Source organism: Mus caroli, chromosome 15 (assembly GCF_900094665.2).
Source record: "Mus caroli chromosome 15, CAROLI_EIJ_v1.1, whole genome shotgun sequence".
NCBI lineage: Eukaryota > Metazoa > Chordata > Mammalia > Rodentia > Muridae > Mus > Mus caroli.
In genome coordinates this window covers 5,539,386-5,552,612 of record NC_034584.1, presented here as the reverse complement: position 1 = coordinate 5,552,612, position 13,227 = coordinate 5,539,386, and the positions used below count along the sequence as shown (strand labels likewise).

At 39.4% G+C, this 13,227-nt stretch overlaps 1 protein-coding gene across 4 annotated transcripts in view; it reads right to left on the bottom strand.

Annotated features, from left to right (window-relative positions):
* Nucleotides 1–4,493: 4,493 nt before the first annotated feature.
* Nucleotides 4,494–13,227, bottom strand: part of Ranbp3l (RAN binding protein 3 like) — a 56,115-nt gene continuing 47,381 nt past the window's right edge. For 2 of the 4 annotated variants that reach the window (XM_021183869.2, XM_029469552.1), the window contains 4 exons: nucleotides 12,640–12,760; nucleotides 10,340–10,482; nucleotides 8,082–8,274; nucleotides 4,494–6,295 (listed from right to left, as the gene is read on the bottom strand). In XM_021183869.2, the coding sequence (XP_021039528.1) occupies nucleotides 6,252–6,295; nucleotides 8,082–8,274; nucleotides 10,340–10,482; nucleotides 12,640–12,760 (501 nt within the window). In that variant the 3' untranslated portion in view covers nucleotides 4,494–6,251. Of the gene's footprint in view, nucleotides 6,296–6,322; nucleotides 6,937–8,081; nucleotides 8,275–10,339; nucleotides 10,483–12,639; nucleotides 12,761–13,227 lie in introns of those variants that run through there. The other 2 variants (XM_029469550.1, XM_029469551.1) reach the window with 2 other exon arrangements.

The window sequence follows — 13,227 nt, the reverse complement described above, 5'->3', positions numbered from 1 at the left end:
TCCGTCTTCTTAGGCGCCTGCGCAGTGGCCTCTCGGCCCGGCCCCACCTCCCTCTTCACCCTTTCAGGGAGGCCGCTCTAAGCCCGCCCCCGGGCCAGATCTGTCAGCTAATCAGAGGTCCGGAAGGTTTGGGAGCCCGAGGGGCTGCGGGGATTGGCTGGGGCCGGGAAAGGGCCGAAATTCTATTTGGCTTTCGAGCTGCCCGAAGAAATCCAGTTGGAACTGGTCTGGGGCGGCGTTGGGGGGTGCAGGCGGAGTTTTGAGCGCCTGGCGGGAAAGCAAGTTTCTTGCGCATCTTCCCCTAGGTGCTTTCATTTTTACTTGCTTTCTGGGTAGTTAGTCGTGCTCGTCTGGGGTAAATTTTAACCAGTGTCTGCTGGATGGCTGATGTGGCCGTCGCTGGAGTAAGAGCTGGGAGCGGTGACCTCGCTCCAAGCGGCTTCGTTTTGCGGGGCCTGATGGCAAATAAAGAAAGATGCCGAGCCCTTTATTAGAGAGGAATTACAACTAACCGAGAAGGATCACAGAGCATTAGCCCGAGCTCAGAGGCCTTAAGCTTCGTGTTCCGGTGACCACCAAAAGACCACCAGCCTAGAGAGGCAGTGCTATCAGGGAGAATCGTGGAGGATAATGAGGGAAGGAGTCTTGTCTAGTCCTGTGTGTCTGTCTAGACCGCGAGATAAGGTTGGAAAGCTGTGTAGGACCAGACTGAAGGGTTAAGAATGGTTTGCACTTTATCCTGTAGGCAAGCTCAGAGCAGTGTTTGATGATTATTGATCTGACTTTGGAATGTTGGGTAGTTATCGGAGTCTGTGGGAACAGTTACACAACCATGTAAGCTGATTAAGAATAAAAGGGAAAGCTACAATGAAGGGAAAGTCACAAGACAGGGTAGGTGGCTCCTGCCCTGAGGTCCTTGCTGTGGCGTCCTTTCCTTTGCGATCCTGGCACTCCCAGTAAGTGGCCTCTGGATTCCGGGCATGCTATTTCATGTTTGTGACACTCAGATGCCTCTGTGATATCGGACCTATTTTTCTCTTTCACGTCACAGAAAACTACACTTTTGACTCCCACTTCTAGCTGGAAACATCTCAATGGGATATCCTAGTCAAATCTTATTTTGGATCCTTTCTTCTGCCTCTTCCAAAACATTGCTTCATTACACCATCCTCCTGGATGTGTCTTGAATTCTCTCAGGAAAACCCCTGTGGGTTTTCCACTTCAGTTCTTACGATCCCCATGTCTAGGACATTTAAAACTTTACAGATTGAAAGAGCCTTCTACACCCCAGTTGTTTACCTGTTCCCTAACTCCCACTTACAGATATGTTCAGCGGTTCTCAACCTCTGGGTCATATATCCGATGTCCTGTATATCAGATATTTTCATTATGTTTCACCACAGTAGCAAACTTACAATTCTTTTTTTTTCTTTTTTTTTTGTATCATAACCAATTTCTCTATTTTTTTTTTACTTAGGAGTAAGTTTTTTTGTTGTTTTGTTTTGTTGTTTTGTTTTTATTTTTATTGGCTATTTTCTTCATTTACATTTCAAATGCTATCCCAAAAGTCCCCTATACCCTCCCCCCTCCCCCTGCCCTGATCCCCTATCCACCCACTCCCACTTCTTGGCCCTGGCTTTCCCCTGTACTGGGGCATATAAAGTTTGCTAGACCGAGGGTCCTCTCTTCCCAATGATGGCCAAGTAACTATGGTTGGGGGTCACCAATATGAGGAACTGTATTAAAGGGTCGCAGCGTTAAGGTTGAGAACCACTGATACAGGTTCAGGACAGAATAATCGGTTCATCTTGCCAAGCATTCTTGCAGCCAACCTTTTTTGGGGGTGGGAAACAGGGCAGGCTGGGAGCAGTCAGTTGAGGGAACTGCCAACGTCTCCTTCCTGTGCTTACTTAACCACTATTTGCAAAGTTACCGAATGACCAGGTGGCTGTTCAGAAGAACCCATTTAACTCTTAAACCACTCGGGTTTGTGAAGTGCAGAAGTGCCTCCATTCTTTCTGTTGCTGCACGCCAGCAGTCCCTAATGGCGTTCCTTCTTCCTTTCAGTCCCCCTCTTTCTAGACCCTTTCCTTGGATGTAGCTTCTGCCCTTGTCTCCTCTAGCCTTCTCCCTGGTCATTTTCCACCCCTACTCCACTCTACTTGGTGAATCCATCTCTGTTGTGTAATGAAGAGTTTGGGCTTTGAAGGACTGTATCAAATCCCAACTTTGGTGTGTATTTACTTTGTGAACCTTGAACTGGTTGCTTAACCTTTCTGAGCCGATTGTCTTATTTATCAACAGTAGCTACCTTGTAAAGTTGTACGGAAATTGATAAATACCTAACCCTGTATCCACTGTAAATTAGACCCGAGACTTATTAGCTCCCTTTGCCTTAAATGACTTCAGCTATTACCAACATCTTTAGCTCATACCATTCTTCTGAACTTCAAATCCTTATTTATATCTTACTATATAGGATGATGTCACTTCAGTTCAAATGTACATGTTGTCAGTGGACACAAAATTATATTTGAGTAGAACATCCTATCAGGTGCTAGAAATTGAATGATAAAGAGTCTTTGCTCTTTAGGAGCCAGAGGTCATACAATAGTAGAATTTTAGAGTGCTTTATAAGAATTAAGAGGAGCACATTTAGAAGAATGTCCTGAAGTAACAGTAAGATAATAGAGCCATCAAGAATGAGAAAGGGTTTCTGCAGAAGAAGTAGCATAAACAAATATGTCGAGACCCAGTAGCGAAGCAACTTTGAATTCCTTGTGAACTGTGAGCAGTAGATGACACTGGGAGGCGATGGGGAAAGCTTATGGCAAGTGTTATGACCACACCAAGGAGCTTGGCTTTTATGTGATATATACTAGAAAACATCAAAGATGGCAAGATGGCATAATTAGCTTTGCAAAGTCATTAAAAGATTTAAAAGACATGCGATAAATAAACCCCTGAAGTAATAAATGTTCAGTTATATTAAAAATCAGAAAATACAAACTAAGGTCATCGTGAAATAGCTTTTATCCAATAGATGGTAGAAATTTAAAAATCCTAGTAATATTCTAGTGAGAATCCTATCAAATCATCAGGACCTTACTAGGCGAGACCATTCCTCAATCAGCTAAATAATTCCACCATTACTAAGGTTTACAAATACTCTCTTAGACGTTCTACTGTATTCTCATATTCCAGTTTGATAACTAGAAGAAGTCTGATATTAAAAAAAAAAAAGTAATCAGTATAGTAGAGTATATACTGGAGGTATGATCTGACTAACGCAAAAACACAAAACTCCTGGAACTCACTGGACTGGGTATCAGTTACGTACACCCTCACACAAAAGTGAAATTTTAAAGATACCAAATTTTAAACTCTATCCCACTGGGATAATATGGCAAAGCCAATATGGTTTTCTAATGAATGATCCATGCAACTACATGATCCTTGCATCCTAAAAGCTAATGCTACTCTTCCTAACATTTTATGAAAACACTGTCTGTCACTGATATCTGCAGCTTGGAGATTTCCAGAAGTCTTAGATGTACTCTTCCCAGACTCGACAACACTCATGCACATGGAACTCTGTGAAAGACATATACCCCTCTTCATAATGCTCATACAGCCGAGGACTTGAAGAGTTATTTTTCCCTGTGGTTGAAGGGCATCTTTGATCAATGTGTGTGGTGGTTTAATAAATGTCCCCGTAGGTTCAGGTGTGTGAACACTTAGTCTCTGGTTGGTGACACTGGGATAGAACCTTTAGGAAGTGTGTCACTGGCTTTGAAGGTTTATAGCCTGATCTTACTTCTGGTTCGCTCTGCTTTCCATGTGTGGCTGGAGATGTGAACTAGCTTCCTGCGCTGCCTGCCTGCCTGCCAGGCTTCCCCATCATTGTGTGTTCTTTCTCTGTAACTGTAAACCCAAACCACTCTTCCCTCTGTAAGTACCCTTGATTCTGATACTTTATCACAGCAACAGAAAGGATGTAAGATAATATTTTGTAGCAGGAAATGTTTTAATGATTCATAATTATGCTAAACAATTAGAGTAAATACTATTGAAAGACAATATTTAGATTATCTTTATATAAGATATATAATTCAATATAAATTTAGATACATATGTAATAAATTTGGAAATCAGTTAATCAGATTTTAATAAAAAATAGCTTATATGGAAATCCAGAATGTAAGATTCCCACTCACCTGTCTGAATAACTTATGAAAATGAGTATTATAGTATAGTTGATTGCTTCACATTGAAAGGAGACAAAGAGTGTAGAAGACCCAAAAAGTGGGGGCAGGAGGAGGCTAGATAAAAATACAAGATAAAGAAAATCTAGGAAATGTTTCTCCTAATCAAGATGGAGGACTCAGCTGGGCGTAGTGGCACACGCCTTTAATCCCAGCACTCCGGAGGCAGGCAGAGGCAGGCAGATTTCTGAGTTCGAGGCCAGCCTGGTCTACAAAGTGAGTTCCAGGACAGCCAAGGCTACACAGAGAAACCCTGTTTGGAAAAAAAAAAAAAAAAGATGGAGGACTCTTGCAATGTATGTCATGTCTCTGCTCCTTGTCACCGTTTCATGACCCTGAGGTTGGCACTGTCTCTCTGCCAGGCTGACATTCTAACCTACTTGGGCACCTCCTGGCATTTCTGTATGGGTTACAAGTAAGTCTCTTTCTCATTTGCCATCTGTACAGAAGACCAAAGAAAATCAGTCGATTCAACTTCTATTAAAATATTTGGAACACACAAAAAAATTTTTTACTTCATTTCCATTCCAGTATGAGACCAAGAAGAAACATGCCAAGGGATAGAGAAGACCTCTGTTCTCTGCTTCACTTTAAAAATCACCGTACAATCAGAAAGTTCCCTCAACGCTAACATCCTATGGGTGAACCAGTACTTTCATATCTTCTTCAAATGCCTCTCTGCTGATGTTTCTTGTTAGAATCGTCCTATGATTTGTACTCTGCCACAGAGTAGGGGAGAGAGATCATCTTAATCATCTGCGTTTACTCCTTTCCCTGGTGGAAAGTCTTTCTCTCTTCTTCTGAACATATTAATTAAATCCTACTCGAAAAGACCTTACTCAGCGATTGTATGCCAGACTTTCAGATTTAAGCTGAGATTTGATTAATAGATAGGCACATGCGGATACTTCTGTTGTATGGAATCAATAAAGCATTGTCAACTTTTAAAATATATATTCATATGTATGCTTTCAAAGAATATTTTCCTCAGTGTAACAGTTTGTAAAGTCTCAGTCTTATTATAAACATATCAAGATTCAGAACACATCCAAAATCATTTACGACCTTGAATCTTTATCCTGTAATGAGATTGTTTGGGGATACTAATAAAATAAAATATTGCCCTCAATTCTGACATGGATTTTCATGCATGATTCATAAAGTGTCTCTAAAATATCAAAAAGGCATAAAGCATCTGCTAAAAAATTATTAAAATTACTATATCATAATGATGGAATTTGAGATACTCATTTGCCCATATATAAATGAGACATTTGCTAAAACATGGCTTCTCTCACCGCCTTACACCTACTAGACTATTAAGATGACCACATAAATAAAGCACATTGATATTTGGCTTCTGTACATTTTTTGACACATAGGTAATACATTTTGTTCAATTATTCATTACTCTTGTGAGCTGACTTTGAGTCAAATACATAAGATATAATGGATAAAAGTCCATGAATGGGCACTCTTGTAAAAGAATTCTTGTATGTATTAGGAAATTCAAAGTGTAAGTGAAAATACAAATTTCTCAGAATATACACATGGTTTAATGAAATGCCTTGCAGTTATGGTATTTTCTAAAGAGATTACTGTAAATTTAGTAAAATATTCTATATTCTATATTTTATAGCCAGACAATATGTGACTTAAAATAAATACTTTAGGTATGTATCAAAGATTTATCAAAGCTGACAATTTGTACTTTTAATTAATATATCTGTCAGTGTAATGAATAGTCCAAGTTAGTTATCAAATCTTATTCTAGAGTAATCCACAAAGGATAAATTCTGAAGGCCATTTCTTAAATTCTGTCCACAATAATGAAAAATTAAAACTTTTAATTACAATAAATTGTGTTTGTTTCTTTAATTAAAAAACTCTTTAAGGTATGAGTAGAGTGTTCTCAGTTAGGATGATCTTGCCTTTCAATAGAGTGGCCACTCTTTCTGTAGATGTCCTGTTTATAGCAGAGCGGGCTTATGAACAGACAATTGACTGTCTGTGGCTCCACCTTGAAGGATCTGTGATAAATTTAAAATATTTTATTACACAGTATGATATTTAGACTTAATATCAAATGTAGATAAGCATAAGTAGCTTGGTGATAAAGAAATGAAGGATAAAAATGTGTGTTTTATAATTAACATTCCAAAATATTGCTAATAATTTTTTCTCCCACCCTTTAGCAAGTGTAGTTGGTTTTAATATATGTGTGTTGTTTTTCAGGCTTTTGGATTTATCATCATCAACATCACCATCGAGTGTGTGTGATGGGGAGCACACATGTGCAAGGCATATGTAAAGAGGCCAGAGGATAACTTAGTGATGCTGGTTCTCGCCTTCAAATGTGTGCTGGGGCTCAAACTCCCATTGTCAGGCTTGCTTGACACATGCTTTGCATGCTGGGCATCTCACCAACAATGTTACTAATAATTTTAAAGGTGGCATTTTCTGACAAGTAAAATGTTATTTAATTCATGGGCAACAAAGTCCAAACATACATTTTATAGCTTTGGTAACATTGTAGCATCGATTGCAACACCTCCTGAAGAAGATGCTGGGCAAAGGGGGAAGCATCAGCAGAGAAGAGGGTGCCATGGTTGACAGCTGCGCATATTGTTGCCATTGATTTAGCAGTAAGATGGTTGCATATCAACCCCTTCTGAAAGTAAAAGTTTCATGACTGTGTCTCATTGATTAAATCTTGCCATTTTGTCTCTATTCCAAGTTGACATTTATAATAGGCTTCATTTTATTGTGGACAATATAAACATAGTAATATAAAAGATAATTTACTTATTCCTTTTATAGATTTTGGAGAATCATAAACTTTCTGCTCAATAGATTTGTTTAAAGTAGAAAACCATATTCCTGTAATTCTCTGGCTTACTGAATCAAGCAACTATATGTGTGATCCTAATCTGCACATATGGTACAATTTTTCTTTTAATGATAATATTAAACAAAGTCTTTCATCCTGTTTTATATGTCCTTTGATAATTTTTAAATAACATATAATTTAAAAGCAGTTTTAAGATTTTAAAATGATTGAAAGTTGGGAATGCTCACTGTATTATCATTTTATGGTGTCAAGAACTCATAAATGGAATTCAGAGTAAGTGAAATTGTCACTGAAAATGACTTTGTGACTCTATTAGATTAGTTCCATCCATAGAACAGAGCAGCGCTTTTGAGGCCTTTGGCACCGCCCCACCAACAATGATGTTGGTACTTTTAGACCCTCACTTCAGGACAAGCAGTAAACTCGAAAAACCTGTTCATTTCTGATTCAGTTTATTTGTAAATCCTGACCCAGCTTTGAAAAGTATTCTTTTTTTTTTTTTTTTTTTTGCCCTAGTCAAAGGAGGACCTTGCAGATAATACTTATACAATTTAGATATTTCTCTAAGCAATCAAATTCCAAAACGGGAAAAAAATACGATTTTCAGGACTTTAGATTTACCTGGATCCTCACTTCATACATTGCTAATTCCTCCACCTATAGCCAATAATAGACAGGACCGTGGAGAGATGAGCAGGAGTAGTGGTTACTTTCAAGGCAGCAATGTACTTCTTTAAGTTGTGAAATAGTCTTTTATGGAATTTATATGTAAATGACTTATGGATATCTCAGGGATGCTAACTTGAAGACTACTTGTAAAAGACAGATCTAACCCACTCCTGGGTCCAAACAGCGAGGCCCCAACCATCTCTCACTTAAAGCAGCTGAAAAGCCTATTTAATACGCTGGACTATGCTTGCAGCATTGCTTTTAGGCTCTGACTCAACGAAACAAGAATTATTTACCTGATCCATTTTTAGTGACTTGTGCGATCTCATCCTCATCCTCGTCACAGCTCTCGCCACTGAGCTGAGGGAGGAGGGCTGTATCAAACTGGCTTTCGGCTGGACCACCATCACCCTGCTTACCGAGGCTTCGAAGTGCGACCAGACGGTGGTGGATTGCTGCATACAGAAAGGCTGTATCTTTGGCACTAGCCTTCAAGAGAAAGGTTAAGTTGTTAAGACTGTAAGTAGAGAATAAGTACAGCCGTGCTTACATCTTTTTGATCTCTCGCTGTTTATAAAGGAAGAGATTCTGTTACATACATCTGAAAGGTAAATAAATACCAACAGCCCAACGTGATTAAAAAGTGATGCCAATTCATTTTGCACCAAATTGTATCTCAACGTGAGTAAAGTAATGGGCTCTCAACCCATACATTTTAAATGGAGAAAACAGAGTTTTGGCATTCAGGAATCCTGTTTGAATTTAAGTCTTCAAGCTAGTCCTTCTTCTGCTGCCTTATGCTGTAGACCACTGTAAGTTTAAGGACTCTGTCCATCACTTTACCTACCCACCCTCCAACCCACATAGCTTTGTGGAGAAGCGAAGTTCCAGCCAACGGGTCACATTTTCAGACATCAGACTTCTCAAAACCTCCCCAAGCTCATTTTTGGTTGCCATTAATATAAAATGATAGCAGCAGTCATTTACTAGTGACAGAGCCGTAGCCATTGTATCTTTAGTCCATTCAGATTAGCAAAACAAGAAGTACCAATATATTCATCCCTCTTCCCTTTACAAATGAAAATCTTGTGGCTGAAAAGAATAAAAGGGCATGCCTAAGTTACAGCATTGAAGCCCTCCCTCACTTACAGTAAGAAAGATTAATATTTTGTAATCATGTTAGCTGTTTGATCTCAGCAGCTTTATAAAGTATACTGTTACTGCCTCCTTTCCCTGTGAGTTAGTTTAATGCATGCTAAACAACTTGTCTGGAGGTCAGACAGTTAGTACAATGTAGATATGTATGTATTTGGGGTTTTCCTGGTTTTATAATAAACATTTTACACATACATAATGAAATTATTTTGTGGGTGGGGCCCAAGGCTAACCAGAGAATGCATTTATGGCTCATACACACCTTGCATACACTACCTGTAGGAAATTTTCTACACTATTTTAGTGTGCCTTGTTTGTTGACTGGAACCCACCACACAAGGTCAGATGTGGAAATTTCCATGTTGAGCTTCATAACATGCTGGAGTTGGGAGCATTTTGGATCCCAGTGTTTTAAATCAAGGATGCTTAGCCTATTGGTACAATGTTAAAATATTGATGGTGATCACAACAAATTATTTTTATTGTGTTTGGTGTTTATCTCTTGTAAATGGGCCACAGTTTAAAAGCCAGTGTGGGGCAGCACTGTGGTGATGGTGGATAGAGTCAATCTCAGAGTCAGTCTGAGAGACATAATGCGTTACCCCCTGAAAACCACGGTGCCTCAGGAGTATTATGTCCTTATGTGATAAGCAGGAGTTAATATCTTATTCTAATTTTTTGGTATCATCACATACCATTCTTTCTCCATTATTTAGTAGAAGCCTAACCAATTATATTATCACCTACTCCAATATCATTTAGATACTCATATTTTTTCAAGTCTTCCCAGTCTCAGGCTATGGGGAAAACCCAGCCAAAGGTTGGAGGTTGGGGGTGGGGAAAAGAAGGCTTTGTTCTTGGCAGCTCTCTTGTATCTGTAGCTTGTATTTGAGGTCAGGCATTCCTGCCGTAGGGAACAAACAGCTCGACTGCGCTTCTACCCCGTTACCCAGGAGATGTACTCATGTTCAGAATCAGAATCTGCTGTTGCACTGGCTGTGATGTGTGTCCTGTGCTTTTCCATTCCACGCTAGCTCCTTGGCTGTGACCAAGCCTCCTCTGTCTTTGGGTGAGTGACAGGTTACAACTTCCTAGGGGCCAATTCTCACAATGTAGTCACTGGAAACTTAGATGCTTGTTAACATAATTTTAATAGTAAAGGAAATGATAGGAAAAGACATCCAAGTGTCTTAGAATAAGGACTAATTGATTAATATTGACTTTCGTGTCAAGTTGAATAGACATTGGGCCATATTAGACTGTCAATAACCATAATGATGGCTGATTTCTTTGCATGCCATAATAATTATCATAGCCAAATGGAAAAATGAATTAGGAACTGCAAAAGGCTCATTATTATATAATTAATAACCAATCATCACTGAAATCTGTAACTTACCTGAATTAAAAATATTTTTATACCATCATCTTCTAAATCAGTCGCAGTTATTCGCAAATTTTTCTGACTTGCTCTTTGAATCTTCATCTGAGCCCAGAGTCTGCTATTGAGGACCAGCCTCAGACTGCCTTGGTTGCGCATGACTGGGGCAGGGGCAAGAATAACAAGTCAGATTGGAGTTCACAATGTCTTAACCTGAAAAGCAAGTTTTTGAAGGAAAAGTTAATCCCATAGCTGTCTCTCAAGCCGAGTTTTCACTAGGGAGGGAGTGGTAATGGAACTAGATGAAAACTGGGTTTTCAAATTGGGCCTTATGTCAGGGAAAAGTAGAAGTTTATCTTTTACTTTAGTTTCAGTGCTAGAATTACATATTTTTTCTAGAATGTTTAAATTATTAAATTTGAGGGGCTTCCTATAAGATCTGGTGACATGGGGCTGGAGAGATGGCTCAGCAGTTAAGAGCACTGACTGCTCTTCCAGAGGTCCTGATTTAAATTCCCAGCAACCACATGGTGACGCACAACCATCTGTCATGAGATCCGATACCCTCTTCTGGTGGTGGCAGCTACAGTGTACTCATATAAAAAATAAATGTCTTTAAAAAAAAAAAAGATCTGGTGATGTGACGATTATCTGAGAAATGTTTATGATAAGAAGAAAAACAGAAACAAAATGATTTAAGGGTCAAAACATTGAATCAGATAACATACATCTCAGCCATGAGAGAGAATACTACAAATCCATTAGCAATACTGAAGAGAGAGGCTGGAGAGATGGCTCAGTGGTTAAGAGCACTGACTGCTCTTACTAGAGGTTCTGAGTTTAAATCCCACAACCACATGGTGGCTCACAACCATCTGTAATGGGATCTGATGCCCTCTTCTGGCATGAAAGTATACATGCAGACCAGGCACTCACATACATAAGATAAATAAATCTTTTTTAAAATACTGGGGAGAGATACTCATATGGGAAGATGATCATGGAATACTATGTAGAAAAGGCCAGATCAGCATTTCACCCTAAACGACAAACTGGACAGTGACATCGAAATGTACAGAGACTGGCACCCACAGAATGCATTACCAGACAGTCCCTAGAAGGTAGGCCCTAATGTGATCTTACTTAGTCTTTTTTTTTTTTTTTAAGATTTATTTATTTATTACATGTAAGTACACTGTAGCTGTCTTCATACACTCCAGAAGAAGGCATCAGATCTCATTACGGATGGTTGTGAGCCACCATGTGGTTGCTGGGATTTGAACTCAGGACCTTCAGAAGAGCAGTCAGTGCTCTTAACCGCTGAGCCATCTCTCCAGCCCGATCTTACTTCTTCTTTGGTTGACTTATTTTCCGCTTTCTATAGTGAGCCCGTATTACTCACACAACAACAACAAAGTTGTTTGGAAATCTTGGGTTTAATTTTTTTTTTTTTTCTGGCAAGCAGTAGAATTAAACCAGAGTAGACAGCAACCAGCACTGCCTGGAAAATGTCGCTTGGTTGCATTATGTGTGTGTCCATTGCAAGGTTGAAGACCCTGTTCCTGTTCTTTTGATCTGAATTCTATCCCTTCCCATTCTTTGAGCTTGACATTTGAAAGGCAACAAACCCTCACATGCCCAGGTCCAGATTGTACGTGTGGTTCCTTTAAAACTTGAACTTCTCAGAATTGACCGACAAGAGAATCCACCACACCAGCCCTCTGCCCACGCTCACTTGCAATCCAGGCCTCTGAACAAAACCCACTGGTGCCCTTTGGATGCAAAACATATAAAAATCTGTCCACCCATCTGCCACAGGACAGAGAAGTCATACACTTAGTTCCACAGACACCAACCCTTTGTCCCAGCTCCATGCTGTATTCAGATACCAATGATCTATGATGTGTCTGGTATTTCTTCCCCCAAAACTCTACACCTTACAGAGTTGTTCGCTTTATACCCTTTCCAATACCAATGATACCACTGTTCAGGTGTGTGCTTGCTTAGCTGTGACACAGGGGCTTTGCACACAGCCCCTCATCAAACATCCACAGTTGCTCAAAGAGATTTGAATTACAGTCTCTCCATAAATCTCACAAACACCGAATAAGCCACCGACTAAATTATTCACACTCTGAATTCTTAAGGTCAAGCCATTTCTTTGAGGTCGCTAGTCAGTGGTGGAATGAAAACTGGAACGGGTGCTGTCTGACAAGTGATCTTCTAGTGTACATTAGAAACATTGTAGTCCACCCTCAGGTTTATTGGTGAGACATTTTACCCTGAGAAACCATGGCTTACTCTAAATTGTTCCTTACTTAGTCTTGACTGCAGTGTTCCACACTCTCGGCCGGCTGTGTCGTTCAGTCGCAAAATCCCTTGGCCTCTTTCACTCCAGGATTCTGTGGCTTTGTTGAATACAAAGATCTTGCAGTTGATCTAAATGACAGTTTTTATAAATGTCCAACACATCAATTTTTTTTCAAATTAAATTCTTTCTTGTGCCCTCACACTATTAGACCTGGCTTATCTTGTACTAAATCATTTTGTTAATGATAAATAAACTAGAGTTTGAGATTTATTTAACTTTCTAGAACATGCAATCCCTGAATAGTTCAAACTGTAAATTCATAGAATAGGAATGAAAAGGGTCCCAACCTTGGCTTTCCATATTCCACTTCTGTAATAGGTGGCAACTGTTGCATTTTATTTATCCATGTTTGTACACATACATACATACATACATACATATATGTTCTCATCTTTGTATAAAACTATAGGATACTGTGTATACATGCTGCCTTATCTAACCACCAACAGATTGGGAAAGGATCTTCACCTATCCTAAATCAGATAAGGGACTAATATCCAATATATATAAAGAACTCAAGAAGGTGGACTCCAGA